The following is a 16,716-nucleotide window of genomic DNA, read 5'->3' as shown; positions in this document are numbered from 1 at the left end:
TATCCAACTCACACATCTGTCCTCATCCCAGTATCAATATCCAGCTCACACATCTGTCCTCATCCCAGTATTAATATCCAGCTCATACAGCTGTCCTTATCTTAGTATTACTATCCAACTCACACATCTGCCCTCAGGCCAGTATAATATCCAACTCACACATCTGTCCACATCCCAGTATCAATATCCAGCTCACTTCATCCCATTATTAATATCCAACTGACACATCTGCCCTCAGCCCAGTATAATATCCAACTCACACATCTGTCCTCAACCCAGTATTAAAATCCAGGTCACATATGTGTCCTGGTGTTCGGAGCTGCACATCTGACCTTCTCCATCTGGCAGTCAGTGTGATTTTTCATGGGTACCAATGATGGTCAGCTGTCAGTGTTTCTTTGAACAGATTGTACCCTCAACCCTTTTGAAAGTCATTGTTTGGAAAGCTATTGATGAGGCATAATTTCAGTTTGTTTTGATTCAGTAAAATCCAGCTGGAAAGAATAGTGGAAGAAGCAGTTTATTGTTTGCTGGTATTGTATCCTGTCTTTTGATTTTTGTGCTATCCCAGACCACTTCCTATTTGATAAGTAGATGGACAAGACTCAGACCTGATGAAAAATTACAAATAATCTAAATTCAAGTTTAATTCTGTTTTATCTGCAGTTGCCCTTTGTACTCCAAGAGATGGTAAACAAGCATTTGGAATCCAGTGAACAGGTCCAGTCAGGACAAGAACCAACTTCAGCCCTGGCTTCATCTGATGTCGTACCAACCTCTGTCATTGCCAGAATTCTAGAAAAACCGGAACCGCTAATTCTAAACTCTGCCAAGTCCAGCAGTGGCAATCAGCTAATGGCAGAAGATGTCTTTGTTCATGTGGATATGAGCAGCAACACTAATGGTATAAAGAATACAGGGAAAGAGAGAGATCAAGTGCCAACTGAGGAAGTCAAACCTCAGAATGGTGTGTGTAAGATGCAGACTAGCACAGACAGCACGCCAGATGAAAGAGCCACCTTTGAGAAACTCAATCCATATCCCACTCCACCTCAAAATCTTTTCCCTGGACGTAAAGCTGTCATTGAATTCTCCTCGGATGACAAGGTTAAAATACCAAAGGATAGTCCCTTACCAAACTGTACTTATGCTACCAGACAGGCTATATCGCTCAGTCTGGTCCAGGGGGAGGATGATGGGGTTGAATGGCACAGGACTATACTTAACAGCCCTTTGTCAGATGGAGGGAGGTCAGGACAGATAAGTAATGAGCAGTACAAGTCTCCAAGATCAGGCGCCCCCAGAACTCCTGGAAATGAGTTTAGATCAGCCCAGTCCAGCCCTTTCAATAGCCCACCTCAAGTTCCAAGTGCATTTGCCAGCTCCACAAGTTCTGAAGAGGATCTGCTTGCAAACTGGCAGAGAATGTTTGTTGAGAAAGTCGCTCCTACTTCTGAAACGGTTATTGCCCATCGAACATCTTTCAGCAGTGAAATGATCCTAGAGTTACAGAATAGCCTGGGAAACAGAATTGACTTGGGTGAGAGGCGACTGGCGAACTCAGACGGCGAGGAATCAGGTCACAGTTGCAGCTTCTCAATCAGTCGAGATTCCAGCTTAGACACGGACAGCACGGAATCAAAAGTGCGTAAAGGCAAGTCCCTACTGGATTATGGGAGTGAATTCTCTCGGGAGGAAGAGGAGCAACTGCTACACACCGTTGTTGGCAATCAGCTGAGCCAAGACAGTCCCTTACACAAGCAGAAAGAATATGGGGATGCTGGCTCTGGGAGCAGTTCAATGGAAGAGAGAGAGGTGTTGCTTCATGGAAGCCAGTCCCTCCTGCAGGATGATGTGGAAGAGATTGGAGACAAACCAACAATAACCCCAGGGGGACGGCAGCAGAGGAGCCCCAAAAGGATGGGTGTCCATCATTTATTGCGAAAGGACAGCTTAACACGAGCCCAGGAACAGGGTACCCTGCTAGACTAGAACATTGAGGTGAGGAGCTAAACACTAATGGTGTACATTGCAGTAAGATACTGCAATGTAAAAGTGGCAATCACAGTCAAAATATTTCGAAACTGTTGTGTGTGGAATTTCACAAAGTATTCTCTAGAAACCTGCATAAAGATGGGTAAAAGCAAACCAAACAGTTTGTGCTGTACCTATGTTCAAAGGCAATACTTCAGTGTTTTCTAAGAAACTCCTTTTGGAATGAATTAAATCATTGCAGTGAGAAATCCAAATTTTCAAACAGAATCCCTGCCAGATGACAGCAGGTAATTCCTCAGCATGTTTTGTGTGTTTAGTTTGGTTTCAGTGTGTGCACCAGGCAGTACAATGCAGAGTTCCTCCTCCCTTGCATGTTATAAGAGCAGTGTGAATCATTGGATCTTTTGCAATGGTTGTTTATCACTGACAGACTCAATGCTAGATGATAGCTCTCTGTCAGTTTTCTGGCCATATTTGATTAGTGCTGAGTAATGGTGATAAACTCCAATGGTTTTGCCTGTATACAGTCAGTCTGAGTTCAAGGTGAAAAGGAGGGAGGATAGAAGGATTGTTGTTGCTGCATACTTATTCCAAAAGTATTAAACAACGTTCCTGCTCTGTTAATCAGCAATATATAACACTTACAGTCCTTGTGCTATGTTTATCTAATGCTTAATACATTGCGCATAGTCCCAGAAGCTGACTTTCCACTAATTAACTTTGAATGTATCGGCCAATATGAACTGCCGTCACTGTTCTGTTTCCTGCTGCATCAATTCAGGTTGGTTGTTTTGACAATGAAATGCCTGATTGTGGAAGTCTGCTGAAAATTTGCTGCCATTTTTTACATTGATAATGGTGTCCCCACAAAGTGACCTGTTATGTCCCTCCTAACACCCTTTTTAGATCAGGCTATTTGGAAAGTATCACACTTATTTTATTGCCATCACCCATAGGTTCATTACATGGCAGAACCAGAAGTCTTCATTTTATTTCAATTTAATAACTTGAAGTATTAATGGTACAAATATCTGGGTGTTCTAAAAGGGACTAGAGAAACAGGTACAATAGGCTAATACTTGGGACAGTCACTTGTTTAAAATTACACTAATTGTCTCCTAGTCAGTGATTCTAGGCCTACAGTATTATCCAATGAACAAACACTACCCGAGCTAGCACTGGGTCTCTCTGAACCAGTGTGTTAGAATGTTTGGTACATGCAGGTACGTCATGACTTCAGTAACCATTAACAGTGCCCTACATCCCCTACAAATGCTAACGTTCCCCCAAAATTCACTACCAATACTACAAAACAGCCTAATATACCCTGTAAGTGTTAGCTCCATCCCTCAGAATTCCCTGTAAGTGGTAACTCCCAGGATCCCCTGTAAGTGACTGCCTAATTCTATTAATAATAATAGCTTATTGTCACAAGTAGGCTTCAATGAAGTTACTATGAAAAGCCACTAGTCGCCACATTCCGGCGCCTGTTCGGGGAGGCCAGTACGGGAATTGAACCCGCGCAGCTGGCATTGTTCTGCATTACAAGCCAGCTATTTAGCCCAATGTGCTAAACCAGCCCCTATCGGTTAGTTCTTTATGCCTTTAGAAAGCCATTTCCCCAATGGGATTACGGATCTAGTACTTTGAACTGGAAATGTTTACTCATTCCTCCTAATAGGAATTATTTTTAAGTCAGTTACTTTGTTATATTTTTAGCTGATTTATGTTTCTTTAATACATTCTGAAACTCTCCTGTTAAAGATTGATATTTTAAAGAAATATTAGGTTTATAAATGTACATGAAATTTCAAATTTTACTAACAATAATAATGGTCGTTTGGCAGTACAGAACATGAGTATTGCTGAAAAAAGAGACATTTTTACCAAAGCTTTTTGTCTTGGACTCATCAGAATATCTTGTAAGAATAACAATGCCGGGGAGACAACAAATTTATACTGTACGAGAATAGAGTGCTGATTGGGAGAATGCACCAGTTGATGGCGACTAACAGTTAACTGCCAGGCATTGTTTGAAATTTAAGCCAGGCAGCTTGACTCTGATTGATCAAGGCATTGTCCTGAGGAATGAGCCAGCACATGGCTATCACTTATTTTGTTTGGCTTCCAGTCACTGAGGACCTGTAGTGGACTGGAATTTGCACTGAGGTATGGTGCATTTCTGTGCACTGGAAGCGACATATATTAATACATGGGGCCCTGTTTTTTATGTACACACAATGTACCTGTTTCAGCTGAACAGAAGTCCGTAGAGTGCAAGACGAAAAGCTTTGACAAATTGCCTGTTTTCAGCAGTACATAATAACCATACACAAATTTAACTAAAAAACAGAAAATACTGGACATACTCAGCAGGATAAGGTTGTGATTAAAAGTCATCATCAATCTGAAACATTAACTCTTGATTTGCTCCACAGATGCTGCCTGTTATTACAGATTTGCAGCGTCTGAAATATTTTGCATTTGACCAAATTTAACTGGTCCAGTCCCACTTGGGTGTTAAACAGGTTAGGCACTGTATTCAAACCCCAGAGTAACAGATTCCTACAATAGTTATGAGTTAATCAGGGGGTTTTACCAAAGCACATTGAATCCTTGGTGTGGAGACCACTTCTACCTGCTTGTGTTGTCACACCAGACATTCATAAGGAAAATTTAAGATTTTAGTTTTACATTTTTTACCCTGTTCATTTGCAGTTCTGGATTTGTTGATGTTCAGAGTCTGCTGACTCACCACAGGACCTTGCTTATAAAAAACTGGAATAGACAAAGAGGGCTGAATGGCCTCTTTCTCTGAACAGAACTAAACTCAGACAACATAATAACTGAATCTTTCTGACAGCTGGAGTTATTTAATCGTCCAGAATTCCTTTGAGCCTGAATGATCTGAGAGCAGAAAGGAATCCAGATTTAACATGAATTTGTCAACACTTGTCTGAGGAGATAAAGGAAGCGACTGAAAACTGAAGTTCATTGGGAGAAGGATATAGGGAGAGTTTAAAAGCAAATTACTGCGGATGCTGGAATCCGAAACCAAAGAGAAAATGCCGGAAAATCTCAGCAGGTCTGGCAACTTCTGTAGGGAGAGAAAAGAGCTGATGTTTCGAGTCCAGATAACCCTTTGTCAAAAGCTCAATGCGTTTGGGCAGTTTAGGGAGAGTTTAATAGGTTAAATCATACTGTCAAATATTTAAATCACACTTTTCATAATTTCTGTAATACCTGCTTATTCCTCAACTTGAATCTGTACTTTGCTTTGTGAAATTAGTGTTGATCTGGAGAAACTGTTGTGCTGGTTCAATTCATCTATGTTTCTTTATGTTTGATATTTACATGACATTTCCAGCACCTTTGAGAGTCAGGCAACGTATTGAAACATATTCCTGCTCTTTCAAGTATAATCTCAGTCATCTGTGCCATTGTAATGATTCTGTTAATAGGGAGCTCCATTAGTCCAGTATAACTGCATTTAGTGCTAAATTGTCCAGCTGTAATGGGCGATTAAATTAATATGAGACCCCAGACCAGGCCTCTTGTTGGGATGGATTCTGCATTGCCTGACGCCTTTAGCGGGTTTCCCAACTGAGTGGAGAATGGAGCTTTGGCTGAAACATGAGATTGGTGCCGGGCGCAAATCATGTTCCGATGCTCTAGTCCCCCACTGGCAGCAGCTGGAGCAAGCTAAATGTCCCATGCCAGCGGCAACAAGCAACATGCCGGCGATAGCCAGCTACATGTCCTACGCCAGCGGCAAAAGCTACACGCTGGGCGGTAGCCAGCTACATGTCCCACGCCAGCGGCAACAAGCTACACGCCGGGCGGTAGCCCGCTACATGCCCCACGCCATCGGCAACAAGATACAAGCCCGGAGGTAGCCATTTACATGTCCCACGCCAGGGCAACAAGCTACACACCCGGCGGTAGCCATTTACATGTCCCACGCCAGGGCAACCAGCTACACGCCCGGAGGTAGCCATTTACATGTCCCACGCCAGGGCAACAAGCTACACATCCGGCGGTAGCCAGCTACATGACACACGCCAGCGACAACAAGCTACATGCCCAGCGGTAGCCAGCTACACCATCCTGCGCCAGCGGCAACATGGTACAGGCCCGGCAGTAGCCAGCTACACTCCCTGCACCACCGGCAACATGGTACAGGCCCGGCAGTAGCCAGCTACACTCCCTGCACCACCGGCAACATGGTACAGGCCCGGCAGTAGCCAGCTACACTCCCTGCACCACCGGCAACATGGTACAGGCCCGGCAGTAGCCAGCTACACTCCCTGCACCACCGGCAACATGGTACAGGCCCGGCAGTAGCCAGCTACACTCCCTGCACCACCGGCAACATGGTACAGGCCCGGCAGTAGCCAGCTACACTCCCTGCGGCAACAAGCTACAGGCCCTGCAGCAGCCAGCTACACTCCCTGCGCCAGCGGCAACAAGGTACAGGCCCGGCAATAGCCAGCTACACTCCCTGCGCCAGCGGCAACATGGTACAGGCCCGGCAATAGCCAGCTACACTCCCTGCGCCAGCGGCAACATGGTACAGGCCCGGCAATAGCCAGCTACACTCCCTGCGCCAGCGGCAACATGGTACAGGCCCGGCAGTAGCCAGCTACACTCCCTGCACCAGCAACAACAAGCTACAGGCCCGGCGGCAGCCAGCTGCACTTCCTGCACCAGCAGCAACAAGCTACTGGCCCTTAGTAGCCAGCTACACTCCCTGTGGCAACAAGCTACAGGCCCGGCGGCAGCCAGCTGCACTCCCTGCACCAGCAGCAATAAGCTACAGGCCCGGCAGTAGCCAGCTACACTCCCTGCACCAACAGCAACAAGCTACCCTCCCGGTAGTAGCCAGCTGCACTCTCTGCACCAGCAGCAACAAGCTACATGCCCGGCGGTAGCCAGCTACTATCCCTGGAGCAGCGGCAACAATTACATGCCCGACAGTAGCCAGCTACATTCCCTGTACCAGCAGCAACAAGCTACACATCCGGCAGTAGCCAACTACACTCCCTGCACCAGCAGCAACCAGTTACACATACAGCAGTAGCCAGCTAAATGTCCCATGCCAGCGGCAACAAGCTACACGTCCGGTGGTAGTCAGCTGCACTCCCTGCGGCAGCGGCAACAAGCTACACGCCCGGTGGCAGCCAGCTACACTTCCTGCGGCAGCGGCAACAAGCTACATGCCCGGCGATAGCCAGCTACACGGCCTGCGTCTGTGGCAACAAGCTACACTCCCGGCAGTAGCCAGCTGCACTCCCTGCGCCAGCGGCACCAATTTCCACACCCGGCGGTAGCCAGCTACATGTCCCACGCCAGTGGCAACAAGCTATACACGCCTGGCAGTGGCCAGCTATACTCCCTGTGCCAGCAGCAACAAGCTACACATCTGCAGTAGCCAGCTACATGTCCCACGCCAGCGGCAAGCTACGCACGGTGTGCCAGCAGCAACATGCTACACACCCTATACCGGCAGCAACATGTTACACAACCCACACCGGCGGCTACACGCCATGCGCCGGTGGCAACATGCTTCGTCTCCGAGCTTAATCACTGGCCCGCCAGGCATTGGCACTCCTAGTGCATCCAGCAGAAGCCCAGCCCCGAGGCAGGGGAAGCGGAATAGCAGAGCTCACCCCAAACAAAGGATACATGCACCATGGCCATTAGAACCCTCCTTGGCACACTGCCCCTCTCAGAGTAAAACCCTCCCAATGACACTATCAGCGAGCCCACGCCGAGGATCACGAGATGTCTCCAAGCCCTGCATGTCCGCCACACCCATGATCCCATCCACCTTGTCCCCAGCCAGGAAACCTGACCAGCTCCCCCTCTCAACCTGTGAGTAAAACCCAGACTCCACATAACACCGCAGCCAAGGTCCCAGCAAACGTACACATCCCACATTCAACCACATCTGTAGGCCCATACACCAGCCTCTTAGCATGGAGGCAAATGGATGCACAGTATAAACATTTCCACCACACAACCAGATGCCACCTGGCGTGAGAGCACAAGGATCACCCAGCGTGGAGACCCACAGTAGACCCCAATGGGAGAAACAGGACAGGGCCCACAGAGCCTATCGCTAACACCGGTAGCGGCAGCCACCGGAGCCCCTGTTGGCATGGGTGGGCGGTGAGGGTAGAGGCTCCCTACATCAAAGGCCAGTCACTGATGGGGACAGTGATAAAGTGCGAGTGACATCATATTGAATTGGCCGGGGGAGGGGAGGGTGGTTGAGGACATGTTGAGGGTGGCGCAGCTGTACTGCCTGGGGTGACCCTCGGGCATTGGATGGTCAGGAAATCCTCATCTTGCTGGCAATCTCTGTCTCCCCTCTCGAGTGTAATAGCAGCAGCACACGGGGTGTTGGCCTGGGCAGGCAGTATCAGCGGGACGGAGGGTGATGACGACTTGCTGTCAGATGAGTTCTGGTGCTCCTCATCGTGATACAAAGTCTGACTCCCACCTTCGGGATCACATTCCACTATCCACCTGGTTCATCCCTACATGTGTGCTGGCCAATCCATCCAACGGGCCCAAATATGTTTGGGGTGGGGGTTTTGCGGGAGATGGTGAATGGTTAGTGCGGGTGAAACTTCTCAAGTGAGGGTGTAAGCATGTGGGACATTCATTGTCATGGGGCACCACCCCCCCCCCCCCCCCAACCCTGCCCACCTGACTGCCGCACAACACCCAGCCACAGCCCATCCTTCATACCCGTCAGAGGTCAAAGGCAAATCGGACTGTTCAATGGTGTGTATTTACAATAGGTGTACCGTTCCCCCATGTTAGCAACTTTCTACACACATGTTGAACCGAGGTGTCATCTGTCTTTATACTCTTGTGACCTGCCGCTTCTTCTAGCTGTCACCCCAGACAGCACATTGATGTGCAGGCGGCCTGCAACCTGTCTGTCCTATGATGCCCTTGACAGGAGTTCCCTGAGGGCTTTGGCCTGACCAACGTTTGGGTGTCACAGGTGATGGCCTTTCAGCCTGTTCTACCCAAATCCCTGATGCGCCAGTGTCGGGTGGGAGTGGATTTGGAAGTGCCTCCCCTGCAGAGGGCTCCCCCTCTCTCTACTCTATCTTGCTTCCCCTCTCACTACCTTGCTTCCTCTCTCTCTCACTATCTCGTTCTTCCTCTCTCACTCTGTCTCTCACATCCCCTCTCACTCGCTCCCCCCTCTCTCTCACTCTCCCCTCACTCTCACTTGCTCTCCCGTCTCTCTCACTCGCTCTTTTCCCTCACATTCGCTCTCCCCCTCTCTCTCGCTCTCCTCTCTCACTTGCTCCCCCTCTCCCTCACTTCCTTTTCCCCTCTCCCTCACGTGCTCTCCCCTCTGACTCGCTACGCCCTCTCATGCTCCTCCCTCTCTCGCACCCCCCCCCTTTCTCTCTCCCCTAGGTCTCCCTCTCTCTCACACACCCTCCTCTCTCTCACTCGTGTCCCACCTTTCTCACCCCCCTTCTCTCATCCCCTCTCTCGTCCCCAACTCTCTCCCCACCCTCCCTCTTGCCCCATCTCTCGCCTCCCTCTCACTTTCCCCCGCTCGCAACGCACTGCATCCCCTCTTTTGCCCCCGTCTATTGCCCCCCCCAACCCTCCTGTCGCCCCCCCCCCCCATCTCTCCTGTCGCCCCCCCCCCCCATCTCTCCTGTCGCCCCCTCTTTCTCCCCCTCCCTTTCTCCATAAGACCATAAGACATAGGAGCAGAATTAGGCCACTCAGCCTATCGAGTCTGCTCCGCCATTCGATCATGGCTGATATTTTCTCATCCCCATTCTCCTGCCTTCTCCCCATAACCTCTGATTCCCTTATTAATCAAGAACCTATCTATCTCTGTCTTAAAGACACTCGGTGATTTGGCCTCCACAGCCTTCTGCGGCAAAGAGTTCCACAGATTCACCAGCCTCTGGCTGAAGAAATTCCTCCTCATCTCTGTTTTAAAAGATCATCCCTTTAGTCTGAGATTATGTCCTCTGCTTCTAGTTTTTCCTACAAGTGGAAACATCTTCTCCACGTCCACTCCATGTTCTCTCCACCTCTGGTTTTCAGTTAATGCTTGTTGTGTAACCAGAGCGCTCGGGGGGGGGTTTTGGTAATACCATTTTGAAATTGCATTGGATGCTTGTCAAAAAGCACCCAATTTGTCTTGAAGCAAAGCAGTTATTTTTCAGTGATTATCAAAGGTGCTACTTCTGCCTGTCCTCTTCCACTTGTCACGTTCAGCTGCGTTTTTTAAATGGAGAGTCACTTGATGAAAATGCGCTCAGTGCTGTCACCAATGTGTAGATCACACACTTCCCTCAGTCACAACGGGTTTCTCAGCCCTGAGTGTTCTGCAAACTCTCATCTTCTGTTTGAAGAGCAGTAGAGATGAGGAAATCCTTTGTACTGAGGATTATTTCCTGGCCAAACTGAACTGCTCTCTTAACAGTTTCATTTTAGTTAAATTCCCTTCTCCAATCCTTGAATGTTTATATAATATTTAATCACCCCCTGATCTGTCATATCTTAGTCTGCCTCAGGTGGAATAGTGAATACAGAAGCTAACTGAGCAGGGAGATTAATATTATCCATTCTTCTTGCACCCACTGCTCTCTGCATCTGTTTTAAATGTGCCAGAATATTTTCTGTATATTTAGAGAAGGTCACTAGACATTGACTCAATAACTGACTAATGTGAAATATATGGCCACAGTTACACTGGAGAGTTTTGAAGTTTTTTTTGTGATGAAGTGTTCACCTGCACCATGTGTTATGAAGCTTCCAACTTTGCTCTGAAGTGTTTGTCAATTATCTGCATTGTACTCCGTGTTCTGGCCTCTGGACATGCCTGTCCAATGAATCCCTCTGTCTAAGTTTCCACTTGCTAACTCTGCGTGGAAACATCAGGGTGATCGGATTGACTGGAGCCTCTTTCAGAAATAGGAGAACCTTTCAAATAAGATGCTGAATAATGAATAACAGCCAGTATCCTGCTGTCAGTTAACCCGTGTCTCAAATACAAATCACCAGCTGTTAGATCAGAAAATGCTGACAAGTCTGAGCTTGGGTGAAGTGGTTTGTTAACTAAGGAATGTACACACTTATCTCCAGTTATCTACGAGAACATCTTTGAAATGGCTGGAGCTTTTCTTAAGGGGCATGAATCACCACATACCATTTGTATTCTTTTGATGTGTAATTGGGACACATCCAGTAAAATATTTCTTTCTGTATGAATGTTGACTTTTTAGTGTTAACTTGTAATCATCAAATCTCTCAACGTATAATTATGGGCAAAATGGCTGTTTATAGCCATGCCAATAATTTCTAGCATTTGGTTCCATGATGTAACTGATGTACATTTCTGGATTTAGTCTAAGATTAAGCTGGGTGGGCAAAGTTTAGATTTAATTCAGAACATGGGCCGCTTTTCTTTGTGTACAAAGAATAATCTTCCGTTATACAGTGAAAATCTTTGTGCAAAATGGGCAGAAATTTATTGAGCTGACCCAAACCTGATAATTCAGAGATGAAATGTTATTCAAACAGCCCAGTCAGCCTTGTAGGAGCTCAAAGTGAGAGAGGCTTACCCTACAGTTAATTTTGTTCATCAATCACGGGACTGACTCTCAAGTCATAGTGCTGACATCAGCATTGTGTTCGTTATCTGGGGTGTAATGATCCATTTTTCAAGATGGCTTAAGCTTCGCCAGGTTAAATTTTCCCTGAACTATTGACAAAACTTTAAAATAAAATTGACCAAGTGACTGTATGAATGCAAATACTTTGCACCTCAATCTTTACACACAGTGCATCCATGTTTCCCTCGGCCAGTTTGAAAGGCCCGCTTCCTTCTTGTTGGCCGAGAATGGTCCTCTTTAAATTGTGTTGAAGTGTAATGGTTCATTAGCTTCAAAGTAATGTTGATGTGTTGCATTGTAACTGTAATTGAGGGACCAATGGTCTGTTTGCACATTCACCTCCCTGATTGAAGGTGGCTTTGTGAAGTCGAGAGCTGAGCAGGACATGGATTTCACTGAAACTTTCACCGAAAGTTGTAATGAACAGTTGTCTATATCTGTACCATTCAGAGTTGTACGGAGAATGAATATTAATATTTTTAGTGCTTCCAATCTATTTCTCAGTCATTTATTAAGGACAATCTGTGTTGCAGAATTTTGTAGTGATTCATCTCTTTGTCTCTGTACAAGACTGTTAAACCTTTACGAATTTTATTTTCTCAATTTGTAAGACTGAACGGATGTATATTTTAAACAAAATAAAGTATTTTAAAGTTAACTTTTCACTGCATCTGACTTTTCGGTTTTATTTAGAGCAGAGTTTGATTAGAAAATAGACCTGGAGATGTTAGTGTGTACAATCGTCACAGAGGAAAATACTAAAAACATCCCAGAAATAATGAAGAATTAAAGGACAAACAACTGCAAAATATTAATATTAGTAAAAATAATTTACTATAGAAATTCATGGGATTTAATGTAGTTAAAACCCCTGGAGCTGATAATCTACATCCCAGAGTGAGAAAGAAGTGGCTGTTGAGATAATAGCTGCATTGGTGATTATCTTTCCAAATTCTACAGCTTCTGGAAAGGTTTCTGCAGATTGGAATGTGGCAAATGTAACTCCACCATTTATTTAAAAAAAGGAGGGAGAGAGAAAATGGGGAGACCTGTTTGCCTGATGTCAGTGGTATGGGAATCGCAGGTACAGTAAGGGGACACTAGGAGACAGGCCACCATGGGAATTTTTGCATGGAATAAGTTCTGATAAATTTTTAAAAGTCTAAATATAGATTAAGGCCGGGATTCTTCCATCCCTGCTGCTAAGATCAGAAATCCCAATTGGACGGAGAATCCCGCAGCAGGAAATAAATTTGCGCTGGCCAGCAAACCAGTCACGAATCTCCGCACCCGCCCCAATAGCCATAGCAGGTATCAGGACCATGCAAATACCTCAGAGCTATATCATATGTCATTGGTAGGCAGGACGCCACTAGTGGGCGGCACGGTAGCACAGTGGTTAGCACTGTTGCTTAACAGCGCCAGGGACCCCGGTTCAATTCCCGGCTTGGGTCACTGTCTGTGCATGTTCTCCCCGTGTCTACGTGGGTTTCCTCCGGATGCTCCAGTTTCCTCCCACAAGTCCCGAAAGACGTGCTTGTTAAGTGAATTGGACATTCTGAATTCTCCTCCAGTGTATCTGAACAGGTACTGCTGTGTTGCTAGAGGATTTTCACAGTGACTTCATTGCAGTGTTAATGTAAGCCCACTTGTGACAGTAATAAAGATTATATTATTATTCACAAGCCAGGTAGGATGCTCTGCCCCCCTCCCTCCCACCCCAGCTATGGGTCCCGCTGGTGTGCATTGGTGCAAGAATTGAGGAGCATGAACCTAGCAGCTTGTAGTCTGAGGAGTGGCAAGGTGGTAAGTACCCTCCCAACGATTGCCACCAGGGTGCCAAGAGAGATCATTCCTGGGAGGTGGGGGTCAGGGTGGTTTATGCTGGGCTGGTGAGGCTCAGGCAGGGGTCTTCCTTGGGGTGGGGCTCCTTTGACAGCTCGCTCCATCTGCCATTAAACAGTCAGTGCGTAAAAGTTAAATTTTCTCATAATAATATGAAAATGTGTTCATCTGTCCCCTATACTATTTAGACAATCACTCATTATCTCACAAATATACATGCCTAATAATGAAGTGGAAGTGTTCTTAACTGCTTCCCTAAACCATTTGAACATTGTGTAAGAAATAACATTTTCTCATCACAAAGTGAAAGTGATCCCATCTGTGCCACTAAACCCTTTAAAAAGTCTTATCAGTATGCCAAATTTAAAGGTCCGTGAGATGAAGGTGAAAGTTATGCCTTTAATGTGGTGGAAACCTTTGAAGTGGTTTTCACACAGCCAATTTCATTGCCTTTTGATGAAGGAGCTGTACTCCGAAAGCTAGTGATTCGAAACAAACCTGTTGGACTTTAACCTGGTGTTGTAAGACTTCTTACATTGCCTTATGAAGTATTGAAGGCAGTGTGAATGACTACTAGGCTGAATGCTTTGAACTGGATTACTATATTAGGTCCCACCCCTCTCCCCTCTCAGTTGCAGCCCGGATCCTGGCGTACCATCAAATGGCATGGAAAATCCGATTTTCCCCCCCAAATAATTTCCAGGTCCCATGGAATGGCATGTCTGGGGTGCTCCTTCGCCAGCAGGCACCATTCCCGATCTTTGCTGGCCAGGATTTTCCATTCCGGAGGTCTGACTCTGACATGGAGCTACCAACCTTCAGTTGAATTAAATAACCTTGTTAAGGAAGTTCCTGATGGTGGTAGTTATCTTTCAATCAGCTGAAAGGAGTTGGTTAAATGGTTTTAACTATTGTAGCAGGAAGCTGAACTTGATAGTGATACATCGGAAGCTCTATATAAGAGACCAGTTGTTCAGAACCCCACAGTAAGAGGTGCAGGAGGATACAGGAGACGGAGCCTGAGTGAGACATTGACGGAATGTGGAGTTGGGAATTTTTCACTTGAGGTGGTTGATGAGGCCAATGCCTAACATTGTGCTGTGAGGCATGATGGGAAAAGAGGCCAACAGTAAGGCATGATGGTGCAATAGGCTAACAGACGTGTGAAAACTACAGCTCTGCAGTTGGAATTTTGTGGGAGCAAACAGAACAACGGCAACAATTGGATTTTATGCTGATAGCACTTTGTTTTGAAATAGCAAAAGCAAGGCTCTCTCTCGGGTGAATGAGGCCTATGTGCTACAGGATTGTTTATATGAATGAACCATAAATTAATAAAACGCAGGGACTTTTGCGATTTCAGCAGCGATAACCCAGGGATCAACATTTGCAAGACAAGCCCCTGGGTTTGGAAACTCACAGCGTGCACCCTCCAGAGCAAGCATTGCCAACTTCTCTATCGGGCAGTATTTTAAGTTCAAGTTGTGAGTCTTGAAACCTTTTTAAATAAGCTAGTGAGTTAAAAGCTGAATTGTCTGTTTTGTTCATTGACGGCAGCAACACAGTGGTCTAGTGGAATTGTCACTAATTCAGATTCCCAGGTTAATGCTCTTGGGACCCGAGTTTGAATCCCACCACGGCAGATGACGAAATCTGAATTCAATTTGGACTTTTTTAAATTAAAAGATGATCATGAAATTCTTTTTGATTGTTATAAAACCCATCTGGTTCACTCATGTTCTCTAGGGAAGAAAGTATGCCAGCCTTGCTTGGTCTGGCTCACCTGTGATTCTAGATTCACAGAAATATAGTTGACTCTGGCATGCATTCAATTCAAGGGTAATTAGTGATTGGCAATAAATACTAACCCAGCCAATGACTTCCGCACCATGAATAAATTTTAAAAAGTGAAAATTTGGTGCACAGGGTGAAAGAGATGCTCCATCTGCTCCGTTTTAGCAATCTCAGTCTGGACAAGAGAGGGAGCTGATTGATGATTTATGTTCTACTCTGCAGTCTATAGTAACTTGTTGAGGTATAGCATTGACTGCTTGGTGGCGTGGAATGTCCATCCTGTGGCATGTGGAGAGTTGTGGACACTTCACGTGGCCTAGACGAGCATCCCTATAGGAAGTGTCATCAGCTGCAGAACGTTCAGCTCTGGATTTTGGAACTCGACGAGCAGCTGAAGCTGCTATCATGCATCGTGATACCGAGGACAACTTTGATGGCACATTTTTGGGAGGTGGTCACACCACAGGTTGAGAGTGCAGGCAAATCTGGAATTGGTGAGCACCAGAATGTCCAGGAGAACCAGGCAGATAGTCTAGGAGTCCTCTGAATCTATCTTGCTCATTCCAAAGACGTGCAGGTTAGGTGGATTGGCCATGATAAATTGCCCTTAGTGCCCAAAAAGGGTAGGAGGGGTTATTGAGTTACGGGGATAGGGTGGAAGTGAGGGCTTAAGTGGGTTGGGGCAGACTCGATGGGCCGAATGGCCTCCTTCTGCACTGTAAGTTCTATGTTCATGAACTGGTTTTACATTTTGAATGCCAATGTAGACACTTGCTCCTCAGGGATATAGCCTGAAACCTGACTGGATGGTAGCTAGTTCCTCAGATCGGTCCACCCTCCAACCATCCAACTCCTCTGGAGTTCCTACTTCCATCTATTATACCGGACCAGATAGTGTTCCAGGAGCCTCTTCACTAGCATGCCCAACCGAGGTGAGTGTCTCTGGGATGGTGGAGGATGTTAACTGGACTGTGGGTCAGGGGGTTAATGAGGGTGGTGGAGTGGGGTGATGTGGTGTGGGTGTGAGGGTGGTGTGGGTGTGAGGGTGTTGAGGATCTCAAAGAAATCACTCAACGCCCAGGGCTACTGGTCGTCACATCAAATGGTTTATTTCGCCGGCGGGGAGATGGCGCCTGTTAAAGTCCCAGACCGTCTCTCCATCGAACAAAGGAAAACATCCATTCTTATACATTTTTCAAACAGCTACACAGCCCATTTTGGCTGAACCTTGTCCAATAATACTGATTATAGATTACTTACATTAATTAGTTGTATATACAATTAAATTTGACATTGGTGGTGAGGGTAGTGTGGGGGTGAGGGTGGTGTCGGGGTGAGGGTGGTGTGGGGGGTGAGGGTGATGGTGGTGTGGAGGTGGTCTCACTTCCTCGCCTGAGATCGTCCTCCACCT

The 16,716-nt window shown here is 46.4% G+C and overlaps 1 protein-coding gene across 4 annotated transcripts in view; it reads left to right on the top strand.

Annotated features, from left to right (window-relative positions):
* tjap1 (tight junction associated protein 1 (peripheral)) overlaps positions 1–12,329 on the top strand; it is a 462,646-nt gene extending 450,317 nt beyond the window's left edge. For 3 of the 4 annotated variants that reach the window (XM_072500283.1, XM_072500281.1, XM_072500285.1), the window contains one exon: positions 667–12,329. In XM_072500283.1, coding sequence (XP_072356384.1) covers positions 667–1,992 — 1,326 coding nt within the window. In that variant the 3' untranslated portion in view covers positions 1,993–12,329. The remainder of the gene's footprint in view (positions 1–666) is intronic. The other variant, XM_072500282.1, reaches the window with a different exon arrangement.
* Positions 12,330–16,716: the final 4,387 nt, after the last annotated feature.

Source organism: Scyliorhinus torazame, chromosome 4 (genome assembly GCF_047496885.1).
Source record: "Scyliorhinus torazame isolate Kashiwa2021f chromosome 4, sScyTor2.1, whole genome shotgun sequence".
NCBI lineage: Eukaryota > Metazoa > Chordata > Chondrichthyes > Carcharhiniformes > Scyliorhinidae > Scyliorhinus > Scyliorhinus torazame.
Note: the sequence above shows the minus strand (reverse complement) of the source record. Positions and strands in the feature narration are given on the sequence as shown.